The 26,278-nt window shown below is 39.9% G+C and overlaps 1 protein-coding gene across 10 annotated transcripts in view; it reads left to right on the forward strand.

The window, feature by feature from the left end:
- Positions 1-26,278, forward strand: part of LIMCH1 (LIM and calponin homology domains 1) — a 348,524-nt gene that overhangs the window by 154,655 nt on the left and 167,591 nt on the right. For all 10 annotated transcript variants that reach the window (XM_074324616.1, XM_074324606.1, XM_074324608.1 and 7 more), the window contains one exon: positions 14,552-14,621. Coding sequence is in view for 9 of the 10 variants with exons in the window: in XM_074324606.1 (XP_074180707.1) it covers positions 14,552-14,621 (70 nt within the window). In the remaining variant the exon portion in view is untranslated. The remainder of the gene's footprint in view (positions 1-14,551; positions 14,622-26,278) is intronic.

Here is a 26,278-nt window from a genome sequence, read left to right on the forward strand (position 1 = left end):
GCCACAGAGGTTCCCTATGGAGGAAACTCACACCAAGCCCCCAGCCCAGAGTACTGGTGCTCGGAAAAGGAGCCTACACAACATCTGGCTGTGAAAAACAGTGGGGATTCTGACCATCTGGGTGGGATGGAAGGCTGCGGAAAACCCAGATGTCCTCTTAAAGTGTTTGTGCAGTCAGAAGTGAAGAATACAATAACTGAAATGCAGAATGCACTTGAAAGAATCACCAGCAGATGAGATAAAGAAGAGGATCAAATCAACGATTTGGAAGGCAGGGTAGCAGAAAACACTCAATTAGAACAGCAAAAAGAATCCAAAAAAATGAGGATGGTTTAAGAGACTCTGGGACAACATCAAACAGAACAACATTTGCATCATAGGGGTACCAGAAGGAGAAGAGAGAAAGCAAGGGATAGAGAAGCTATTTCAATAAATAATGACTGAAAACTGTCCTAACCTGGTGAAGGAAATAGACACAAAAGTCCAGAAAGCACAGAGATTGCCAACAAGATGAACACAAAGAGGCCCAGACCAAGATACATTGTAATTAAAATGGCAAAAGTTAAAGACAGGGCCGGCCTGGTGGCTCAGGTGGTTGGAGCTCCATGCTCCTAACTCCAAAGGCTGCCAGGTCGATTCCCACATGGGCCAGTGGGCTCTCAACCACAAGGTTGCCAGTTCAATTCCTCGAGTCCCGCAAGGGATGGTGGGCTCTGCACCCTGCAAGTAAGATTGAACATGGCACCTTGAGCTGAGCTGCCACTGAGCTCCCAGTTGGCTCAGTTGGTTGGAGCGTGTCCTCTCAACCACAAGGTTGCCAGTTCAATTCCTTCTAGTCCCGCAAGGGATGGTGGGTTCCACCCCCTGCAACTAAGATGGAACATGGCACCTTGAGCTGAGCTGCCGCTGAGCTCCCAGATGGCTCAGTTGTTTGGGGCGCGTCCTCTCAACCACAAGGTTGCCGGTTCGACTCCTGCAAGGGATGGTGGGCTGCGCCCCCTGCAACTGGCAACAGCAACTGGACCTGGAGCTGAGCTGTGCCCTCCACAACTAAGATTGGAAGGACAACAACTTGACTTGGGAAAAAGTCCTGGAAGTACACACTGTTCCCCAATAAAGTCCTGTTCCCCTTCCCCAATAAAAAAAAAAAAAAGAAAATAAAAAGTTAAAGACAAAGAGAGAATCCTAAAAGCAGCAAGAGAAAGGCAACTAGTAACTTGTAAGGGAGCTCCCATAAGACTGTCATTTGATTTCTCAGCAGAAACTTTGTAGGCCAGAGGGAATTGGCACAAAATATTCAACCTGATGAAAAGTGAGGACCTGCAACCAAGGTTACTCTAGCCAGCAAAGCTACCATTTAAAATTGAAGGACAGATAAAGAGCTTCCCAGACAAGGAAAAGCTAAAGGAATTCATCACCATCAAACCAGTATTATATGGAATGTTAGAGGGACTTCTTTAAGATGGAAAAAAAATAGATCAAAATTATGAATAATAAAATGGCAATAGCTACATATCTATGAACCATTACTTCAATGTAAATGGATTAAAGGCTCCAATCAAAAGACATAGGAGACCTGAATGGATAAGAAAACAAAACCTTTATATACGAGGTGTGATTAAACAATACAGTGAATGTTTAAATTTTAAAAAAATTATTACAGTAAAAGACATATTGCCATTAATCCCCCTCAGAACATTCCCCCTTGCTTCCAACACACATATCCATCATTCTGGCCACTTTCTGAAGCAGTTCTGGAAGTTCTCTTTCATGAGCTTCTTTAGTTGCCCTGCTGTGCTTGCCTCAATGTCCTGAATCATTTTGACTTTGGGGAAGAGCCTGACGTTGCATGGTGCCAGATCCGTGAATAAGGTGAATGAGGACATACCATAAAGTTTTTATTTGACAGAAATTTACCAGAAGCAACGTGTGCCATGGAGCTTTGTCATGATGGAGGATGATTTACAGGACACTTTAAAACACACCTTCATTCAACCGTAGCTCACACTTGACTGACTGCACCAAACAAGTTGAAACTTGTCACACACTGTTACTAAGGTTCATTGTGCTGCTTTCCATATTGAAGATCCCTGCTCTTCTATTGGGTGGCACTAGGCAGCAGCATTCACCATATTTTGTGATCACAACAGAAAGCCTCCATGTCACACATCATTTCTGGTACGGCAATTTGTGTCAAATGAACGGTGTGTCCTCATCCACCTTATTCACTGGATATGGCACTGTGTGACTTCTGACTCTTCCCCAAAGTCAAAATGGTCATGAAAGGTAAACGTTTTGAATTGATTCAGGACATTGAGGCAGCCATGACAGTGCAACTAAAAGATAGTCACGAAAGAGGACTTCCAGAACGGCTTCAGAAAGTGGCAAGAACGATGGGATAAGTGTGTTCAAAGTAAGGGGGAGCATTTTGAGGGGGATTAATGGCAATGTGTCTTTTACTGTGATAATTTTTTTGGTATTTAAATAGTCACTGTATGTTTTGATCACACCTCGTATGCTACCTACAAGAGACTCACTGCAGATTGACAGACACACAGACAGAAAGTAAAGGCATGGAAAACGATAAGAGCTGGGGTACAATACTTATACCAGCAAAATAGACTTTAAAACAAAGTCTATATAAGAAGAGGTAAAGAAGGACCCAGTAATCCCACTTCTGGGTATTTAAACCCCAAATGCTACTTCGAGGTGACATGTACATCTATATGTTCATTATCACATTGTTTACAATGACTAAGATGTGGAGGCAGCCTGGGTGTCCACTGATGGAAAAATGAATAAAGAGGAGGTGGTACATATATACAACGGAATATTGCTCGGTCATGGAAGGGAATGGATTCTTGCCTTTTGTGGTCACATGGATGGACCTGGAGGGTGTTGTGTTGAGGGAAGTATTCAGACAGAGAAAGACAGATGCATTGTGATTTCACTTATATGTGGAATCTAAAGAACAAAATAAACAAAACAGAAACATAGTCATAGATACAGAAAATGTTTTGATGGTTGCCAGATGGGAGGAGGATTGGGATGTGTGGATGAAAAAAGGGGAAGGGATTAAGTACAAATTGATTGTTACAAAGTAGTTATGGGGATGTAGGGTATAGCATATGGGATATTGTCAATAATATTGTAATAACTATGTATGGTGTCACACGGGTACTAGATTTGTTGGGGTGATAGATAGGAGGGGGTGGGGGACAGGGTTAAAAAGGTGAACAGATTAAGAAGTACAAATTGGTAGTTACAAAATAGTCTTGGGGATATAAAGTAAAGCATAGGGAATATAGTTAGTAATATGGTAATAACTATGTATAGTGCCAGGTGGATACAAGACTAGTCAGGGGGATCACTTCCTAAATTGCATAAATGTCTAACCACTATGCTGTACACCTGAAATTAATATAAAATAATATTGAATATCAACTGTAATTGAAAAAATTAAAAATGGGGGGGAAGTGATGGGGAATAAGAGGTATAAATTTCCAAGTAGTAAACAAATAAGTCATGGGGGTGTAATATACAGCACAGGGAATAATGTCAATAATACTGTGATAGTGTGGTACGGTGTCAGATGGTTGCTGGACTTATCATGGTGATCACTTCTTCAGGTATATAAATGTTGAATTAACTATGGTGTACACCTGAAACTAATATAATATTGTATGTTAGCTATATTTTTAATAAAAATATTTTTAAATACCTGATGTTTTGGGCTTCCAAATACTTTGCAATTGTTGCTTGTTTCATTATCAATTTACTCAGCAAACACAAAATTAGGCCCTATCAAGGACTGGCCCTTACAGTAGAGTGGGGTTACAAAGAGGACTAACGCTTTGCTCGGTGGGGAATTTGGACAGTGTCTGTGATGTGTGATGAATAGGGAAGCCAAAGACTGTTGGGACCTAAAGGTGAGTAGGAGTTTGCTAGGTCACAGAGAGGTGGGGAGAGGCTTGTGGGAAAGGCAGATCAAACCTAGGGAGCGGCAAGCCTGTGGAAGTGCTCAGCAATGTAGAAGGGCTTTGCACGCTCTAGGAAGGAATCATGGCCAGAGCCTAGGATGAAATGGGGCAGACTGGAGAAGAAAGGTAGGTATCAGGTCAGTTTGAGAAAGACCCTGAATAGCACGGTAAGGAGTTTCAACAGCAACAAGCAAGCAATAGGTAGCCAGCATGGTCTCTATACAGAAGAGCAATGGGATTAGGTTGCCTTTTTAGGAAATTGAATTTGTTGGTAGTGGAGACTTTTGATTACTTTCTGCTTGCACCAAAGAAAAATATTTGAATAAATACCATGACAAGAAGCAGAAACGATTCCTACACTTGTCTTGCTATGTCCACTCTTAGTTTACAGCCTTACTATGTATGTCCTATGTTTCCAAAGTTGTTTTCCAAGTCACTCATTTAGAACTTGGAAGTTATGTCCCCGTAGAACGACTGTTCTTCACAAACTGTTAGGTAACCCAAACCACATCTGAGATAGTGTCAGTCCTGCTGTGGAACTCAGTCCCCTGAGGGGTCTGCGCTTGGCTTAGTGCCTAGTGTGGGGTGTTGGATAACAATATGTGGAATGAATAGGAAATCGATTCAGAATTTTAAGTAACCACATTAAGAGCTCACCTCCCCTTTCTAGGATAGGAAAGGGCCTCTTAGCTCTTGGCCTTTCCCCATCACCCTCAGGATGGCAAGTGAAGCAGATAGACAGACGCTTTGACAAGAGTTAAAGGACGGGTAGACTTTGTCAGGGAAACAGGGCTAGAGCCAGCTGTGGGCACAGCTGCAGTGTGGCCGAGATTGTCCTTTGAGCTTCTTACTGCCGTTGCTTTGTTGGCACCCTCCCTATTTCCTCCCCCTCCACAGCTTTAGAGACTATGCTCGTACGGGCCTGCCCTCCAACAGGACTAACGGTATGTCATTCCCTCACTTCTGTCTTTTCATCTCTCCCAACTCCCAACCGAGGTTGCTTAGGAGTAGAAGTGAGCCAATAGTTGACACATCAGATATCCACCTGTGGGAGGGGCTGGGGTTGAAAGCTTGTAGGGGAAGAGATCATAATAACGGCTGCCACTTATGAAGTATGTATTGTACACCCGGCCTGTGCCAAGCGTATACTCTTACTCTCATGCCGTGAGTAGTCGGTATTATTGTCCCCACTTTTCAGAGATGGAAACTGAGGCTCATAGATGTTGAATACTTAAATCACTTGCCTAGTGAGTCTCACGGTTGGGATTTAGACCCAGGTCTTCCTGTCTCAGGAGACTCTTATCTGCTTATGCCATTTTATGGGTCCCAGTCCTGAAACTCTTGGCCCTGAGCACTTCTTGCTGGAGGAGCGTGAAGAGCAAGGAGCTAGCAGCTTACCCCACTCAGGTCTGGACAGAGGAGCTTTCAGAGCCACAGCACAGTAATTTCATTTTCCAAGTTATTTTTGCACCCTCCTGACAGTAAAGCCAGCAATACCGTGTATTAGCTGTGCAAAAGCAATACTAATTACAGTCATTTATCCATAATTACTACATAGCACAATGATGATTACACGTGTCATTGCTGGTGTCAGAGTAACTTCAGTCTCCATTTTATTTGGTTATACTAAATTCTGTTCCTATATTGCCAGCTTTCATGGTTCATTGATCACGTGTCATCATAAATTTGTAGCTTATCAAAGCAGGGAGGACTTGGAGTGGGAGGCGTGGTGGGGAAGGCAGTTGGGGGTGAAGGGGCTTGATTACCAGGTGAAGTCCTGTGATCACTGAGAAGCTTGGATGTCATTGGAGGGAGGAAGCAGCATGGCCAAAGCCAGGGTTCAGATGGGGTCAGTTTGTGTGTGGTGGACAGGACAGAGACTGGCGGCTAGAGATTAGCTCTGAAAATACAAAAAGTAAAGCATCATGGGAAAGCCCTCTTCTCACATGTAGAAACCTCACATATGTGCCTGGTGACAGTTTCCTTATCTAGATTATTTTATGGATTTTCAGGCCTCTTCTAATCCAAAAATTCTATAATTTCCAGACAGCAAGAATGGTCATAGAAAAATTGGCCTGGGAGAGAGATTGAAAATGAATCAAAAGGGTTCCAAGATATCAGATTATTGCTGTGGTTTCCCTTCCATGCTTATAGATTATTTCATTAGTGTTAGTTTTTTGTTTGTTTGTTTGTTTGTTTTAGTGTAAAGAACAGAAGTGATATGTAAGAATGGGTTTTTTTCCTCCCCCTTGCAAATTTAGGAAAATAAAAATGGGTCCATTTGTTTACAATGTCCCAAATTTTAGCTCTTCTTCTCTTGCTGCCTTCCCAAAAAGACCCAGGGGAATGGCAGTGCCCAGGAGTTTAATTCTACATTTGTGGACAGGGTTTTCTCGGGTGCAGTTTGGTAAAGCAGGACCCCTTTTTACTGGAAAAAGGCTTACTGGAGAGCTATAATAGTTAAGGCTGGGTACTGTAACTCTCCTAAATCTCAGTGATTTAATGCAGGAGTGCATTACTCACTCTCATGTAGCCTAACTCTCGCAGCAGGGAAGGGTGGAGATGACTCTGCTCTGCAGTTGTTCAGCGACTCCATCCTCAACACATGACAGAAGGTCTTCCTTGCTGCTAACATCTAACTAGTAAATGGGGGAGGAGAGAGAGAATGAAAAATTGTCTGGGAGAGGTTTTAGGGGCAGGCTGGGATGTGATGTACGCGGTTGGACAATTATGTTCGAGAACTCATCCTAGAAAAACTGCCATATGCCTCATTGCTGAATATCACTACAGTCACCTTCAAAGTACTTCCCTTGAGAAGCTATGCACTGATGCCAGTGCCTAGTCCACCCTTCAAAGCCATTTTGGAACTGTTTTTCTCGAATGGCCATCAGAGCTGTCATCGTATTACCCTTGATGTCATGAATGTTATCGAAATGTCTTCCTTTCAATATTTCCTTTATCTTTGGGTAAAGAAAAAAGTCACTGGGGGCCAGATGAGGTGGGTAGAGAGGGTGTTCCAATACAGTTATTTGTTTATTGGCTAAAAACTCCCTCACACACAGTGCCACATGAGCTGGTGCATTGTCATGATGCAAGAGCCATGAATTGTTGGCAAAAATTTCATGTCATCTACCTTTTTCACACAGCCTTTTCAGCACTTCCAAAGAGTAAACTTGGTTAACTGCTTGTCCAGTCGGTACAAATTCATAATGAATACTCCCTCTGATATCAAAAAAGGTTAGCAACATCATTGCAACACATTCGCGAACTTAATTGTCAGACCTTGTATAGTATTACTCTGCCCACACTCCATTGGCCAGAACTCAGTTATATTGCTACAGAAAATTGCAAAGGAGACTGGAAAATGTAGCCTAGCTGTGTGCCCAGGAGAGAAAGGAGACAAATTTGGTAAGCAGTCTCTGTCACAGGAGCTGTGTAGAATAATAACAGTACTGCTGAGCCCTAGAATTCACAGAGTTAGGCCCAATTTCTTAGAATTTCAAGTCTACAAAGAACTTCTAAAGCTTTTATGATCTTTTCTTTAGGTATTTCAAGGCAAGTGGCTTAAATAGACCTACCCTTCACACATTCTGGACAATGCATAGCACCCCTCAAACATTTGGTAGATATTAATGATGGCAATTTACATTCCATCACTATTTTGTTCATATGAAACTCCCCTTTGGTTCAGGTTTCACTTTTCTCCATATTTGAATCCATTTTTCTTGACCTCAGAAGGTTTATTAACTTTTTTGCTTTTGCCAAGGCAACTCTTAAAAAGAAAACTTTAAAAATGACATCTGTAACAGGTTTATGGTCAAGGTTAAATTGATCTCATGCTTAGGTTAAAAAATAGTTGCCATGTTAGATTAAATGAAAGTGCATATACCTTTATCCAGGGTACATAGTGAAACCCAGAAAGTGATCAAGGAAACGACATAGAAAAACACTATTGAGCCAAACTAAAAGGGACACAAAATAGGTGATTTTGTGATCATGGTTGCCTATTGCAGCTGTGTAAACCACGCTAAATGAGATGATGATGTAATCTTTTGTTGCAAAGAATAAAGTGATTTCCCATGAGGCTAAGCATGAATTCCCCAACCCTATATTGAAAGTGCAGATAACTTCTCTGCTCTCCCCCAAATTCCAGCATAATTATTAGACTTGAATTTCTGAGTTGAATGACTTTTAGAGTAAGCTAAATTTTGCGGTTCTTTTAAAAGTTTACCTTTAATGTTTACATTACAGTCCAAGAACAAATAAGCTGCTTATTGGTATAATTCCTAATATCTGGATGGTCTTGTAATATATCCTTTGTAGCAGTATTCTCGGTGCTGTGCCCCATGAAGAACTATTATAGTAGGAAGAGTCAGTCTGAAACAGAACTTCTCTGTCCCAGAGAACGGATTGGAGATTTTTTTTTTAAATTGCAGATAGAAACAAATTTCTTCATTTTGTATTTTTTAACCATTAAACAATGATTGAGAGGCTACCACAAGCTGGATATCAGGTGCTACAAAGAGTCATAAAATGCAGCCTGTGGTCACATCAGAACATTAGCATCATTTCTGGGTGTCTCAACAATTGTTTCTTTAAGGAATCTAATCTTTAATCTTTTAAGAACTTATTCCATAGAATGTGTGCAATGTGTTCACTTTGTCAAAAAACTCAAGATGGCGCCGCATTAGGTGGTGTCACAGTGAGCACCATGTGTGCTCAGTTCTGGACTTCCTATGGTTTTAAAATCTGTTAGTGAGGATGCCCCATCGGGGAGAGATCTGGGGTCTGCCCAGTCTTCCTTTGTATCCTCCAGACTCAGCTTTGGGCCAGAACATTATGCAAGCTCGATAAGTATTTGTTGAGTACATGAAGGAACATATGGGATAGCCTTTCTTTAAATAGGTCACAGTATGTTTTAGATTTAAAATTTGAGTTGGTAGACACCATTTAATTTGTATCATATAAGAAACACGTGTATTTTTGCTTACCTTCAATGTCATTAACTTTTTTCATAATTGAAGATTATCCAAGATCATAACTTTTCTTCCTGTTTCTAGCCATTTCTCACCAGACGTACATTAGCCAAGTTACCCAGTTTGTTGATTTGATTCATTTATGGGAGATTTTTATCCAAAGGTGGCCAGAAAAAGAAAATAAGTAAAACTTATTTTAGTCTTTGGCAGCTGGCCAATGAAAAGTTGAAACTAAAATAACTTGCACTTACCTAGCAAAAAGGGGCATGCACAGTGTATTAAAAGAGTGTGAATATGCAAGTTTCCATTTACCAAATGCCAGCAACACATTGTCCCGTTCACTTCTCACCACAGTCCTGGATGGAAGGTGGGTTTTTTCAAATCACCCTTAATATTAAATGGAAAACTGTGAGTCTGATCAAGTGACTTCCCAGTAGCTCATAGTAATGCACGTTGCATTTACCTGTTGAAACCTAGACTACTTCAAATTCACTGCACCTTCCTCATCATTCAGCTGAGCATTGTAAGTTATTTGTGCTGTTTTATTTGTCTGTGCTTTCTGATACCCATGATTTTTAATAAGCAAAAATTTTCTGTGTGCAAATAGTTGTGAGTTTATTTTTTACCTATTTGCATATGGTGGTGATTTAAAATTATAAATCAGATATTCTTAATCTCTATTTTTAAAGTCTTCTGATGTACTTCTGAGTACATTGTATTTAGAAAATAATCTGGACACCTTACCTGGGCCTGGATGTTCTTATACCTTGGCTCTCATGTCATGTGTCTCCTCCTTCCACTCACTGTGCTTGGACACATTGGCCCTTGAATAGCCACGGCCCCTCCTGCCTTCAGGCCTTTCTACGAACTGTTCAGTCTCCCTGGAACGCTTGTCCTCAATCTCTCCTTGGCTAATACCCTCATATCATTCATTTTCCTCTCCCTTGGTACCTTCCAGAGCCGCCTTCGGACCACCCACTTAGAGTCCCTCCTGCATGGTCTGTTACTATGCTCGTGTTCCCAGGGCTTATGCTATGTGAAATTTTCTTCTCATTTATTTACTTGTTTATTTTTTGTTCCTCCCACTGCTCCACCCATTTACCTGTATACAGTGGTAAGTTACAAAGAGCAGGTGCTTTGCTTATCTTGTTCACTGCTGCCTTCCCTGAGCCTAGAATTGTGGGCAACACACAGTAGGTGCTTGAAAAATAACTGCTGGATAAATAAAACATCTGAAAATAGTTCATCCTAATTAGCTCTCATGTCTTCAACATTTTTTATTATCTTTACTTTTGTTTGTAGTTGTGGGTATATTTAATACAGAAGACATTTATTAGTACAAATGTTTGATTTTTTGTTGTATAGAATTATGCCAATCTCCCAGATTTGTCTTTAGATGTGTATAAAGATAGTCTATTAACAGAAAGAGAAAGCAAATTACTGGTTAAGACCTTTAGGTTTTACGATAGGTTTTGGGGAGCACAGACCACAGGCAGGAAGTTGGTGTGGGGTTCTGCTGAATGGGAAGTGAACGACCACCTCGTATTCTCTGGAATGCCTCTTGATGATGTTGTATGTCATCCATAGACAAAACTTAGATCTGATGTGTCTTAGACTTAACCATCTCCCAACAGATGGTGTCCTCCATTTTCTTTTTATTCCCACCTAGTGTTGACGTTATCCCATTATATTTAGACAGTATTTGGGGTTTTTTCTTTTGATTTTTTTTCGTGTGTGTGTGAGTGTAAGTGTGTTTGATTTGTGCTTTAATGACACACACTGGACTTTCAAAAGCACCAAGTTGCAGTATAAAATGACTGGCCTAACACCTGAAGATAGTCCCAGTGCTCTGCACACTAGCTGTGCACGTCTCTGGGGAGGTCTTCACCTCTGTTTGGGGCTTAGTCTCTTCTTCTACGCAAATGGTGGAAGGATTATGTGAGCTATCTCTACAAGACAGGACAGCTGGGGGACAGTGCATCTCAGAAGGTTTCATAAATGTACAATATCACCATTATTGTTGCTTTAAACCATGATATCAATAAGTATTGAAAATATTTATGTTTTAATTTACATAGGAAAGCAATAGTGGTTTTTAATAAAATTGCAAGTGAATATCCTTGACTCTTACTCATAGCTGTATTTAAACTTGTCGTTTGACTCCTAATATATACAAAAATATCTTCATTTTAATGCAAAATACAAGATAAGCAGGTGTTGGGCATTTCTGCAATGTAAATTCTGTGTTATCTTTTATTGTTGTGTACTATAACCTGTGTACGAAGCTGGGGCAATGTTTATGTGGAAAAAAAAAAAATACACCTGCCTTGATCTTGAACATATTCCAAATATTTAAGAGCACTTTGGCTTTTTAGTTTTTAATTTGTGGTTAAAATTTTTGACAGATATCATAGAGTTTTGTTGCTCTTTCAATTAAGGTCTAGCACTGCAGTATTGTTTCTTTTTACAACTTCATGTAACAGGAAAGATTTCTGCCGTATAAGAATGATTCTACGAAGAATGAATGTGATGAAGTATTTAAGACAGCTTAAAACATCTAAACATGTATAAAGGATTTGGTGGAGCCATCATTACTAAAATTTTTAATATAATTCTTAGATATAGATGACAAAAAGTGTGCCTCTCTAAAAGACAATTTTTAATTTATGAATTTTTTTGGTAGGGTGTTTGTTAGTTTTTCTACTTTGGCTACAAAAAGCTTGGAGGTCTGATGGCAACGGTATTTTATTTCATTAGAAAAATCGAAAATGTTAGAGAAAGTGGTTCATCTAAAATGGCTGTGAATTGAATTAGTATAAATACACACAAATATAGAGAAACATGTATGGAGAACTTAGTATGCACCAGGCTGTATGCTAGCTTCTTTTCTTTTTTTTAATTTATTTTTTAAATTTATTGGGGTGACAATTGTTAGTAAAATTACATAGATTTCAGGTGTACAATTCTGTATTACATCATCTATAAATCCCATTGTGTGTTCACCACCCAGAGTCAGTTCTCCTTCCATCACCATATATTTGAATCTAGCTTCTTACATATTTTGTCACATTTAAGCCTCATTGACTCTCATGCAGTTGGTACCATTATACGCTTGTTTCTATATTACAGTTGAGGAAACTGAAGTTAATGGACTTGCCCGAAGTGACACCCCTTCTGAGTGGCCAGCAGGGCTTTGGATTCAGTCAGTTGGACTCCAGAGCCTCTGCTCTCACCCTCCTGCCAGCTGCCTATCAGTCTATAGTCCACAGCTGTTAAAAAGGCCTAGGTTCATCTGTGTAGATAAGGCATGCTCTCCAAGGAAATCGTTCATTCTCCAAGACATATCCTTAAGTGGAAAGACAAGGTGTAGGACAGTGTGTATTATATGCTACATCTGTCTTTAAAAAAATTAGATTTATCTTTATACATTTTCTTGGGAAATTCTTTACGGTTACCTTCAGGGAATGGTCTGGGACCCTGGGGGACTAGGCTGATAGCAAGACTCATGTTTTACTATATGTCCTTTTAGATTATCAATACTGTGTACAAATACCATTTTACAATCTAGTTTAAACTGACATCATTAAGAACTAGGGAGAAAAGTCTTGTATCTTAACAATTCTGTACATTTTAAAATGGCTTCAGAGACATCATATCTATCTGTTTATTTTAAACCACAAGATGTGGGACCTTAACCCTGTGTAAGAGAACCTATGATCCAGGGACCTGGGTGCCGGGCCTGCTCTACTCTGAGCAGCTCTGGGAAGTTACTCATTTACCGTCCTCAGGCCTTAGTTTTCTAAACTGTAAAATGACAACGGCAAACAAGTTGCCTTCCAACTTATGTTATAAGTAAGTTATCGTAATTCCAATATAAGTTATAAAGAAGTGCTTTTTAATAAGATTAAATTCATGGTTAAAACTAAGTAGGTTCATGAAAAGAGCACCATCTTGGGTCTTGGTGGACAAAAAGGTCCGTGTCCACTCCGCACGTTACCTGTTGGTGGTGGCATGTTGGAACTGCAATGAAAAGTACCAAGAACAAGCAAAATCCTTGATGCGAGGACAGAATACCCTGTCTGTCATAACTATTGTAGGGATAGTTCTTAATATATTAATACACAGTGGTGTCGACAAATATAGGATGCAGTCAAGACTAATCATTAAACTATTTCAAGCATCTTTTGTTAACTGATTTGTAGAAATCTATCAAGCATAGGTTCTTCACAATTTACTATAATATTGCGTTGCATGAATTACAGGCATACCTTGTTTTATTGCGCTTTGCTTTATTGTGCTTCACAGATGTTGCATTTTTTATTTATTTAACAAATTGAAGGCAAGACCCTCCAGCAACAAAGAAATTATGACTCACTTTATTGCACAACTCACTTTATTGCAGTGGTCTGGAACTGAACCTGCAATATCACTGAGATATACCTGTATAATAGAGGTTGGCAAACTTTTTCTGTAAAGGGCCAAATAGTAAAAATTGTATGCTTTGCAGACCATATGTTCTTTGTTGTAACTACTCAGCTCCGCACAAAACCATCAGTGGACAATACATAAATGAATAGTCATGGCTGTGTTCCAGGAAAACTTCTTTGCAAAAACAGGCCCTGGGCCAAATTTGGCCCATACCTTTACTGACCCCTGAATTATAATAAATTCCTGCCCTAGGTTTCTCTTTGCAGTGTGTCCTGAGATAAGCTACCTGATTGCCTCTCCTCTGATTCCTGAATGTGAGAATAAATGCTTCCATTCTACAACCCCTTACCTTCAGTCATTCCTTTATGAATAAACTAGTTTGCAAAGGCTACATTCTACCACGTCATCCTGATGCCAACCCTATTTCAGTTTTATAAGTTGCTTGCCTTCTTTCTTTTCACTCTGAACTGATATTTCCTGAAGACAAGTAGTTATCATTGTTTCTCTTGCATTCCCCTTCTTGTATTACCATTTTTACATGATTTCAACCTTTACCCCAAAAATGTTTTGTTCACATATCTTTTGTACCTAGGGAATTGTGGTCAGCCTTGTTTAAAATCTTCCGGACATGATTGGTTAACCACTTGCTTAACATAGTCTTCCCTTTCTTAAGGGAAGCTCAACCACATTTAACAAAACGCTGTCCTCAAAGAGCAAGAGGGTCTGGAGGTAGAATTAGTCTTGGCAAATTACTTGTGAAGATAGATGTTGGTCACTGAACTTAGCACATCCCTGGAGAGATCCCAGCCTTAGCCAGGAGAATATCGGAACACGCCTTGCCTCTGTAGTAATACCTGGCTCGACTCCCTCCAACCTCCATCCATCACTCATGTTTGTCCTTTCCCTTGAAGCATCTCCCAGGCTCCATCTTTTCTTCTCTCCCAATACTTCCAAATTCCAGAACTTCACCTGCCATGGACAAACTGGATGCTGGCAAAGCTCTTCACTTGTGTGCACGAAGGCTCATGGATTATTGAGATGTACCACATGCTTTAAATTCGCTGCTTTTCCTATTCCGCGATTTAGCTGCAGCTCTGGATAAAGGTGATTTGTGTGATCTATCTTGCTTTATGTCTCATTGACATTCTTCTGCCTTTTTCATGACAGGTTGCTGAATGCTATAAAGCCAGGACTTGTTAAAAAGATCAATAGATTGCCTACCCCCATTGCAGGATTGGTGAGTATCCAGAATTGAGATTTATTTTCCAATATTCCTATGCTCTAACCTAAGGGTCATGACAGTGCCATTTATTACAGTGTTCTCCTGCAATATATATTCCACTTGAATGAGAACGCATTTTATCCATTAAACTGAGAGGTCACTTAAAAATGAAAGATTGTCGTGATGCCTAAATGGCATCTTAATCTTTGTTTGTATATTTCCCATGAGTGATAAGGACCTTCAGACGTAAATTTGTTTTGGGGTGAGAGGTGGATAATTAGGTTGACCTCAGGGCAGGAATGTGATTGCAATTATGGTTTTCTCATTTCAGTTTTTCAGTGCATTCCCCTGAAATGGAGGGGCATGGAGGTAGAGAGAAAGAGAATTTCGTGATTAACAAGCAGCACGTTCATGATAAATTGCTGTTTTCAGTCTGAAAAATTTGCTTGTGTCTAATTACCATATTTGTAGACCAATTCTTCTAAAGGCATTATGGACACTAAGGTTATCCTGATGTCGTCTGAAGAATTGTTTAAGCAAAGCCCTTGCCCTTCTGAAACTACCCATCTAAAACAAATAAAACTCGTGTTCACATATGGTCAGAAGCAGGGTTGTTTTTTTCCACACATTGATATGTTTCATAATTCCAGGCACCCAATTTTAATTATTTAATTGCTGTTGCTTTTTGTATGACAGAGGGGAAAAGGTGGGAGATCAAGCATGCAAACATACCTTGGTTCTGGAAAGAACTCGGCCCCTGCACCTGAGCACATGCATGCACACACATATGTACATGCACACATGTGCACAGAAAGCTGGGAATGTGTGTGGCCTGGTAACAACGCACTGACTGTTTCCATTGTGACCGCCTTCTAGGCCTGTGGCTTTGCAGAAAACAATTAGAAAAATGTCAAGAATTTGGGCAGGCTCCTACGTAGACCTTACTGATTGTTGTTAAAAAGTTTCATAGCCATATCCTGATGACTAGTTGAAATTAAATGTAACAACCACAACAAAAAACCCAATGGTGTATGAGAACCATAAGGGTCATGGTAATAAGTACATGGTTTTAGCAAGTTGAATGAAATGGATTTTTTTTTTTATTGTAAGAATTGCTGTTTCTGTGAATGCATTTTATTTCCCATACTGTTTAGTAATAAGTTGGTGGTTATCATTAAAAATCCTTCCAATTTCCTTCGTCAGAATCATGTGGCCAACTCAGTTGGTGATAGATAGACAGATAGATAGATATAGATAGATTTGGAAGGAATGGATTTGAAAATTTTATAAGTAAGCAACCCACGTATGTATATTATATATTACTTATAGTAATGTATGAGGTCTGACAATTAAGTTGGCGAATGTGTTGCAATGATGTTGCTAACCTTTTTTGATATCAGAGGGATTATTCATTATGAATTTGTACCAACTGGACAAACAGTTAACCAAGTTTACTCTTTGGAAGTGCTAAAAAGGCTGTGTGAAAAAGTTAGATGACCTGAACTTTTTGCCAACAATTCACGGCTCTTGCATCATGACAATGCACCAGCTCACACGACACTATCTGTGACGGAGTTTTTAGCCAGTAAACAAGTAACTACTTTGGAACACCCTCTCTACTCACTGACCTGGCCCCCAATGACTTCTTTCTTTACCTGAAGATAAAGGAAATATTGCATGGAAGACATTTTGATGACATTCAGGGCATTAAGGGTAATACCGTGTTTCCCCGAAAATAAGACCTAGCTGGACAATCAGCTCTAATGCGTCTTTTGGAGCAAAAATTAATGTAAGACTCAGTCTTATTTTACTATAAGACTGGATATGATATAATGTAATATAATATAATATAATATAATATAATATAATATAATACTGGGTCTTATATTAATTTTTGCTCCAAAAGACGCATTAGATGGTCTGGCTAGGTCTTATTTTCAGGGAATCACGGTAGGATGACAGCTCTGTTGGCCATTCCAGAAAAAGAGTTCCAAAATTGCTTTGAAGGGTGGACTAGGTGCTGGTGTTGGTGCATAACTTCCCAAGGGGAGTACTTCAAAAGTGACCATAGTGATATTCAGCAATAAAGTATGTAGCACTTTTTCTAGGACGAGTTTGCAAATTTAATTGTCTGACTTCGTATACATAATGATTTTAAAATTTTTTATTAAATCCATCTCTTCCAAATGTTATGGCCATACTCTTAATGACACTGACAAATGTCTGTTTTTCCCCAAGCCTGTATGACAGAGGGAAAAAGGTGGGAGATCAAGAATGCAAACATATCTTGGTTCTGGAAAGAACTCGGCCCCAGCACCTGAGCACGTGCACACACACACATATGTACATGCACACATGTGCACCTTGGAGCTCTGGGATTTAATGTTATAGGAGCAAAACTTACAGCATGAAGTTAAGGAAGGGGCCCGTGTAAATCCATGTGAACAGAAGCAGCTCTGACACCAGAAGCTAAGAAAAGCATTTTGAACCTTTAATTTAAAATGTGAATCATAAATAATTTTAGTAAAACAAAAGGTTTGGGACATGTACATTGACCTTTATAACATTTCTTATCGTAGATCAAATGTTGTTCTCTGCTTTGGAGCAGGCAGGCAATTCGATTCAAGATAACCAGGGGGACTTGCTTGCTTTCCTCCGTTTGTATCCTTGACTTTTATTCCTCCTTTTTCTTTTTTCATTTGAATTTCCTTTCCACTTTGTCCTTTCCATCATTTTTCCATTTCTGGCCCTTTTTCAACTAATATTTTGCCACTTATCTTCATCCTTTATTACCTGTATTTTCCTTACCAATTTGTTATTGTGATATCATGACTTATAATAAGAAAACATATATTTGGTCTTTGTCCATTACTGGCACAGCGCTCTTAAAACCCTTGGATTTTCTAAGCAATAAGAGCATCTTCATAACAATATTTGGTCTTTTGCATTGGTTCCTGAAATTGCTCCAGTTCCAGAAAGGTTGAAGGTGTATCTTGTTATAGCAAGCCCCTTTCAACCACAACTGAATTTAGGTTCATGAGGTGACTTTTGGAAAACTGCCCCGCCCCAAGGCTGGGGGCTGGTTGCCAGGGAAACCAAGTGATTAGAGGGTAGGAACTTTCAGCTCCCCTCACCCAACCTCCAGGGAGAGGAGAGGGGGTGGAGATTGAAATCAGTCACCACTGGCCAATGGTTTAATCAATCATGTTTATATAACAAAGTCTCCATAAAAACCCAAAAGCACTGGGTCGGAAAGCTTTCTGGTTGTTGAGCCTGTGTAGATTTGGGGAGAGTGGTGTGCCCAGAGAGCATGGAAGCTTCATGTCCTTTCCCACATACGTTAATCTACATACTTTTTTATCTGGCTGTTCATCTGTATCCTTTATAATATCCTTTATGATAAACTGGTCAACATAAGTAAATGTTTCACTGAGTTCTGTGAGCGACTCTAGCAAATTAATAAAACCCAAGGAGACGGTCACAAGAACCTCTGATTTATAGTCAGCTGGTCAGAAACACAGGTGACAACCTAGACTTGTGATTGGCATTTGAAGTGAGGGTGTCTTTTGTGACTGAGCTCTTAACTGTAGCATCTGACATTATCTCCAGATACAATAAGAATTGGGTAAATTGCTTGGTGTTGTTAAGAAAACACACAATGGAGTTATCTTTAGTCCAAGAAATCCTTACCTAAGTATAGTTAATTACTGCCAATTTACTAATGGTTCTTGAATCTCCAAATCTGGTTAAACTCTTTTCCTCTCTTCCAATTACCTTTAGGTCAACCTTTCAAAAAACCAGTGAACTAGTTGGGGTCCTACCAAAAAACCTTCTCCCCACACCCCATTTTGTTAATGTTCTTCCAGGGTTCCCTCTTCAAACCTATTTTCTGTTCCCTTTCTATACTCTTGTTCTTGTCTGTTTTCATGACTTCAACTCTTCATAGCATTGACCCAACTCATCGTGTCTCACCAAGTTTTGCTCCTCACTTCAGACCTCTTGTTTTATTGATTGGACAGCTCCATCTGAATGTCCTACCAGCATCTCAAACTTAACATATTCAAATGAAATGACCACTCCTGCCCGCCTATTTCCCTATATCAGTAAAGGTGTCACAGACATGCAGTTGCCCTAGTTCAGCTTCAGAATTTGGCACCTTTCTCCAATCTTCTACTTGTCTGCATTTCCTTGGCCACTAGGCAAGGCCTAGAGCAGGGCTTTCTCATCTCTCGCCTGGTTTATTATAATCAACTCGCAGTTCCTCAAACATTATTCACTTTCATGTATGAGGCCTCTTTTCATGATACTTCTTATGAATATAATACCTCCCCTGTTCTTCTTGACAAAATCCTATTTATTTATCAAGACCCAATGTAAAACCAACTCCTTTATGAAGCCTTTAGGGTTTAAGGTCGATATGATCTTGTCTTATGGAATGGAGTTAGCATTTCCAGGTTTAGGAGAAAATGAGTTAATATATTAGAGGGATAAAAGATAGCTGGGTTGAAATACGCTTGGAGGAGTGAGATTTTGAATAGCGGTTTAACAGCTTGATATAATGGTGTATAAATGGTTTAGTATTCATGTTAAGCCATTGCAGCTTTAAGCAGTAAATTGGCCATGATCCAATTTATCAGTACCTTTAATGGGTACAAATGCTGAAAAATGTCCTAGGGATGCACTGGGACGTCACAGCATCACCTTGATTGAATGTCTGCCAAAATATTTAGCTGAAATCCAATTCTGAGGAAACAGACAAGTCCCAATTGAGGGACATACCATAAAACAGCTGGCCTGCTCTCTTTAACACTGTCAGTGTCGTTAAAGATACCTCCCCATCCCCCAGAGGCTGGAAAACTATTTCAGATGAAAGGTGACTAAGGAAATAAGGAGATGTGAAAGCCAAATGCCAGGTGTGGTGCTTGATTGAGAAAGAGCAACTATAATAGACATTATTGGAACAACTAGGGAAATTTGAGTGTGGGTTGAATATTCGATAATACTATTTCTCAGTGTTGAATGATAGTTGTATATATAGGGGAATACTCTTGACGTTAGGAGGTACATAAGCTGGAGTATTTAGAGATGAAGTATTATGATGTGTCCAGCTAATTTTTAAATTGTTCAGCAAAGAGATGTCTGTGCATCTAATGTATAATTTTGTATACGCATATACATGGGGAGAGAGAGGTTGGATCTAGGTGAAGTAGATAAAGGGTACGCAATTGTCATGGCATTAAACTTGCAATTTTGGGGTAAATATTGAAAAAAATTTACAATATAAAAAGTTGGGGATTAAAAGACATCAGTTCTCTTATCTTTTTTGAGGGAGTAGGGAGAACTCCCAAATAAACAATAGATCTGAAGATAGAGACCAGCTTGGGTTAGTAGAGATACAACCTTATATGTGAGTGTGTTCGTCACATGACATTTTCTTCCTCCTGTATTTGTGACTGTCAGGAAAGAGCAGAGTTCCTCAAGAGCATCTACAGAGTTCAAGGTTAGTTTCTATTTTGTCAGGGGGGTGACAGGCCACTGACCATCTATTGATCAAGAAGTCCTCAGTAGCAGGGGCCATGGAGATCTGAGAAGCATGGCCAGAAGGTTTTCCATGCCTGGAACCCACGCCTGTGTGTCTTAATGGCTTGGTGTTGAGAAGAATCCATTAAGATGGCCCAGCTGCTTGACTTGAAGATAAATAGAAAAGTGTGTTTTCACATAGAAATCCTAAATTATAAACATGTGTAGATTTTACAAATGCATGAATAGGTGTATTTTAGCCCCTGAGTTGAGCTGTGGTTACAAAGAATTCAGGGGTGAAGGTGTTAAAACAAAGTAGTTGAAAATCATTTCCTGGCAAGAATGCAGAGACCCTGGATCCGGGTCTGTGTTTCTTCTCTAACGATTGCTGACATATGAAGCCGTGTGGTGACTGCCTACAGATGCTCACATTCTTTTTTAGGTGTTAGTGATACTGTTAGCTATTGCCAGAGAGAAAGACCTCAAATTTAGGTCTTGGCACACCAAAAACTTTAAAAACTGCTGCCCTTCAGTCTCCGCATTCGTTAGTGTTGCACAATCAGCTACATCCTGAAACTCAAGTAAATGGTCATCAGAAATCATGCTAAATTCCGTTTCGACCCAGAAACATTGGACTTTGTGCAAGAGGCACAAATGTATGAAATCCTTAGTTACAATAGGAATTTTGGGATTAAGCTTTGTTTTGCCCAAATTTGAATTGTAACAGCCTTTGTGTGTGTGTGTGTGTGTGTGTGTGTGTGAGAGAGTGTGTGTGCGCGCGCTCACGTGGAAAGTATAATTGGAAATAGATGATATTTGGGGATTCTGCCCTCAGGGGCTGAACCTTCCTCTAGCTGTCATGAACTATTTGCTTGATCTTGCATATGAATCCATGAGGATGAAAGCGATCTGAGAAAAAGAGACTTTTGCAGCTGGCAGGGCATTTTAGATATATTCATTTTAAAAATGAGGACACGGGGGTCCATAAACAGGGAATTATTTGCCCAAGATTACACAAATCAGAAAAGCTGAGTGGATCCAAAGCCCCCACCACTCTTCTTCTTGGTTGTGTTACTCACAAGTGTTCCCGGTTGACAATGGAACACGTGGAAATGATAGATTATTTTACCTCTTGGGAGAAAGAGAGGGAAACAAAGACTCACTTTTTCAGTTCATCTCTCTCTCTCTTTTTTTTCTTCCTTTTAGTCAATCCCTTCAAAATATCTTTCTGAGCTCTGTGAAAGACCTCCCTTCACAGAATGTCTCTTCACCTGATGAATGCTGGAAATTTGACTCTAACTGAAGTTCAGCAGGGTATAGCAGGAATGTATCTGGTAGAGTTATCCTACCACTTAGTTACTCTAACCCACTCAAAAACTTCTTTAGAAAGAGAATGTATTTTTCTTTAATCAAAAGATAAGTTTTCAACTATGCTTAGAGCTGAGCTTCCTGAAATGGATAAAAAATGTAAGTTGTTCTAAACTCTGCAGACTTTAGGAAGCTTTCAAAAGGTATCTGCTTTAGTTTGTGAAACTGATACCTGAACATTTGATGTTTCCTTGTTTGAGGGAAGTCAGGGGAGGGGAAAAGATGAAAAGGCAGTAGAGATTTCCACGTTATGGGAAGATAAAAAATATTGTTTAGATAAAAAGGTAAACATCTGAAGCTGGTGAAAGCTGAGTAGCAGGAGTGAAAAGCCTTTACGCAAACTTCATAGTTTTAGGAAGGTTTTAACACAATAAATTTGAGTCCCGGGTGTTTTGGGTGTCTGCCTGACATGAAGTGGTTTCCTGCAAATCCTAACTGGAGGTTAGCTCTCGTGTGTCTGAGCTCATCCTTATCAATGTCTTATATTTTAGGTTTATAGCCTACAGCTGCCTTCAAAATTTCAAGAGCGTTTACCTGTCCTTCAGAAGTTTATCTTACAGGTTCTTTCAGAAGAAGTTAGTCCAAAGTTCTGTTCTCTGCCTCTGTGTCACTTCTTGTTAGTGTTTTTGGTCAGGAAGGAAGCAGAGAAGGCAAAGAGCGGACCAGAGGTGTAAGTTACCATAACGATGACCATCACATATTCAGTACTTACCATGTCCTAGGTGCAGGGCTAGATTAGCTTTCTTATTTATTTATTTATTTATTTATTTATTTATTTATTTATTTATTTATTTTAGATTAGCTTTCTTAATCTTTACAATTGCCCTGCAGTGTAGTTGTTGCTATGCCTTTACTATATCTTGGGAAAGAAGTAAGCTACTAGCTTTCCAAAAAAACATAAGAGGCAGCGTTGAGATTTGGACCCTGGTTGCGATTTCGACCCCAACACTCCAGAGTCTGTGCCTGTCCTCTGTGTTACACTGTCTCCACTAGGCCTTATAATACGTTGTTGAACCTTAACACTCCTGAACATCTGTTTGGAGGTACCAACTTCTAAGGGGAGCTCATATGTATTTTAGAAGACAACCTCACACCCCTCTCATTTAAGGTCTACTAATTTCACCAAATTGAGGCGGTGGCCTATTTTATAAGGTCACTGGTAATATTTCTATCACCCCTATAAAATTCATCTCCATGTGGCCACATCTCAGCACCACATTCAATGATGCACCAGTTCAACAGCAATAGTAACAGAACATTAGAAATCTTTACCGAAGTCTTTCAAAATAATTCCATAGAGTGGTTCCATTCTTAACAGGCAGCAAAACCTCTCCAAACGCACTCCTCTTTCTCTCCTCTCTCTTTTTCTCTTTACACACACACACACACACACACACACTACAATCTCACACCTGCCAGCTTGCCTCTTGCTTCAAATGTCTCCCCACCTCCAACTCCCTAAAATCTTCCAGACTCGCACTGTCCTTGCTCTTGTCTTTCTTGCTTCGTACCCCTTTCTTTGCCAGTACTAACCCTCTGCCTTTTCTGGTGCAAATCAATCCAGTTTGGCTTAACTTCTTTCAATCCCCCTTTTACCCGTGATTCTGATTCTGGACAACAGAGACTCAGGAAGACGCAGACATGGGATTCTTCTCCATAGGCAAAGGAGGAGGAGAGACTTGGATACTCCCACCTCGTGTATTTTTCCTGCCTTACTCTGCTCTTTGTGGTAGTTGCATGGTCTCCGGAGGTGGTCTTGCTCTTCTTGGGGGGACAAGTAAAAATTAGTAGTTGGGTGATGTTCTGTGTGAAGGAGGTACATTTCACTGAGGGAAATGAATAGCCCTTGTGAAGAATCTCAGCCAAAATAGAATTTAATGACACACTTTTCCTTTATCCTCAGCCCTGGCACAGTGAAAGAAACCTCAGGAATACATAGGAGAAATGCTTAATTCGCTGCTCTCGAGTTTGGTGCCAAAACCAAGCCAAAGTAGCGAGGGTGGTTAGCATTTTAGTAGGTTGAGACATAAAAGAGCACCGACTGTAGGGAAAAGCAACAGGAACACACGAGATTTTGGGTACACTCAATCCTGCATTCAGTTGAATGGTGGAATATGAACCTAGGGGGTACTTAGTTTATTTGATGCCTCTCAAGTCAGTATGGCTTGTATGCTGCGAGTTGCAACAGTTTCCATGAGTAGTTTCTAAAAGAACAGACCATCTCATGTCCATTATCTTCTCAACTAACTCTATATGGCTGCCTGATGCATGTGGAAAACAATCCAAACACCTCAAAAAGGCATTGAAGGCTTTCCCTGAGTTAAGGTAACATTCTAGGTTTATCTCCCACTGCATATATCACTCTTAGGAACCAGGATTGTAGTTAATTTATGACCTAAACCAAAAGACTTGGCCATATAGTGAATACAAAGGTAAAAGTATATCAGTTGGTGAGAGCCATTCTCTGCATTGAGTTGAACAGCGTAAGGAGGAATTCTAATGCCCGGTGTAGCAGGCTGCCTGTGGGTTATGCACTCATGTGCTTGTGTCAGACCACTACGTTATTCCCCTTGTACATCATACTGAGTACTTGGGAAGACTCAGTAAGAGTTTTTTGTCCTTCCCACTCGTCCTGTGTTTGTTATCAGCCTCCTGATTTTCTTATTTGGTGAGTATATTAGTTATTGATTGGTGTGTAACGACTTACCCCAAAACTAGTGGCTTAAAACATTTATTATCTTATAGTTCCTGTGAATCTGGGTATGGCTTAGCTGGGTCTGTGGTTCAGGGTCTCTCACAAGGCTGCAATCAAGGTATTGGCCAGTGTCATTTTAAGACTTGACTAGGGAAGGATCTGCTTTTAAGCTCACTCATATGGTTACTGGCAGGATTCAGTTCCTTGCAGGATATTGGCCAAAGCCATCATTTTCTTGTCCTGTGAGCCTGTTCACGTATTATAGATCACAGTGTGTCAGCTTGCTTCATCAGAGTAAGCAAGCAAGAAGCACCAGAAAGAGAGAGAACAAACAAGATGAAAGTCACAGTCCTTTCTAACCTAATCTCAGAAGAGACATTTCATCACTTCTGCCATATTCTATTAATTAAAAGCAAGTCACTGGGTCCAGCTCACACTTAAGGGGTAGAGATTACACAAGGACCTCAACAGGAGGAAGGGATCACTGAGAGCTATTCAGAAGCTGCCTACCACAGTGAATAAAATAGTTATGTTAATCTATTGAGAAATCAGGGCATAGATTTCTTATTTTCCTGAAAACATGTCCCTCGTAGTTATAGGACTTTAAAGATAACACAGTTTTCCTTGGACCACCTCTCTTGCATAGCATCTGAGGTCTGTTTCCCAGTTTCCTTCGGCTCATACGCACTAAAAAGAGGGTATGTTCTCTCGCTTTCCAAGTGCCTATCTACTTACGACTCAAGACATACTAATTCCTGCCTTTCAGGGGCTCAAATATACAAACAAGGTCTAGTAACAGTAGACTGTGAAATGCCAGTAAAATATAACATGCAAGGAAGAGCAAGGAAGAAATTTCCATTTGAGATTAAGAACTTTGGAGGATGTGGGATCTGAATGGAGCATCTGCACACAGTGAAGACCACTGAAGTTGGGGGAAGGACATTCTAGCTTCCAGGATGGAATGAGAAAGGCTCCAAGCCACAGGAACCAGGTCTTGTCTGGGAGAGGCTGTCATTTGCATATGGATGTAGCTGGAGCCCCAGGGTCCCTGAGAGAGATCAGTGCTGTGGAAAGTGGACCAGGAATAGGAAGTTGAGACCAGAAATGCCATCTGGGTGTGTTTGGACTCATTTTGTATGCAGTAAGAGCCACTGAAAACAAAGGAATCTTGTGTTCCAGATAACTCTGGTCACCATATGGAAAACAGATTGTGGGAAGAGACCGGCAAAAGTCAATTAGGAGACAGTAATCCAAATAAGAGATGATGAACCCCTAAGTTTGGTAGATGCAATGGGAATGGAGATGAGGAGACAGGATTTATGTTTCTCTTTTTCACTGAATATAATATGCCATTAATTATGACACCATTTTTTTTTTAAAGTACAACTAGTGAAAAAGAAAGCTGCCAGTTAAATTATGACACAACGCTAAAACACCAACAGTGGAAAGATACATTTTTATTTCAGAGGTTAAAAAAATTGTACATTGTAGAATTCACTAAATATGATAAATAATTTCAGGAAGATGACATCTATATTTTGGACTTGAGCAACTTGGAGGATAGTGATGCAATTAATAGGAATCGTGGGAGCAGGGGATGAAACATGGGTTCCAAGAGAAAAGATGAATTCTCTTTTGGACATATTGAGTTGGCTATATTTATGAGATATTCATGTGCAGATGTCTGGCAGACAATTGGAAATGTTGGTTTGGAACTCAGGGAAAAAGTTATAAAAAATTGGAGTAGGTTAATGAGTGGATTATTCTGAAGTTAAATCCTTATTAAGTATATATGAAGACAGATTATTTTTTGGTAACCATAAGCTTTGAAGCTTACCCCCCACCTCCAAAAAAGTATAGTCTATTTTTGAATTGTTTGATCTACATTGGCAGAGATGGAGGGGAGGGAGGGGTGATGAAAGGAGTTAGAGCCCACAGGAGTCATTAGCAATTGCACTTGGATAGGAAAATCATGACAGATAATGACTTAGAAAAATCTTCATATAATTGACAATTCATTGGGATATAATATTCAACCAATCTCATCCCCTCTAGCCTCTCCTATAGTCCTTGATACTTTACTATTACA

Source organism: Rhinolophus sinicus, linkage group LG02 (assembly GCF_036562045.2).
Source record: "Rhinolophus sinicus isolate RSC01 linkage group LG02, ASM3656204v1, whole genome shotgun sequence".
NCBI classification, from domain to species: Eukaryota; Metazoa; Chordata; class Mammalia; order Chiroptera; family Rhinolophidae; genus Rhinolophus; species Rhinolophus sinicus.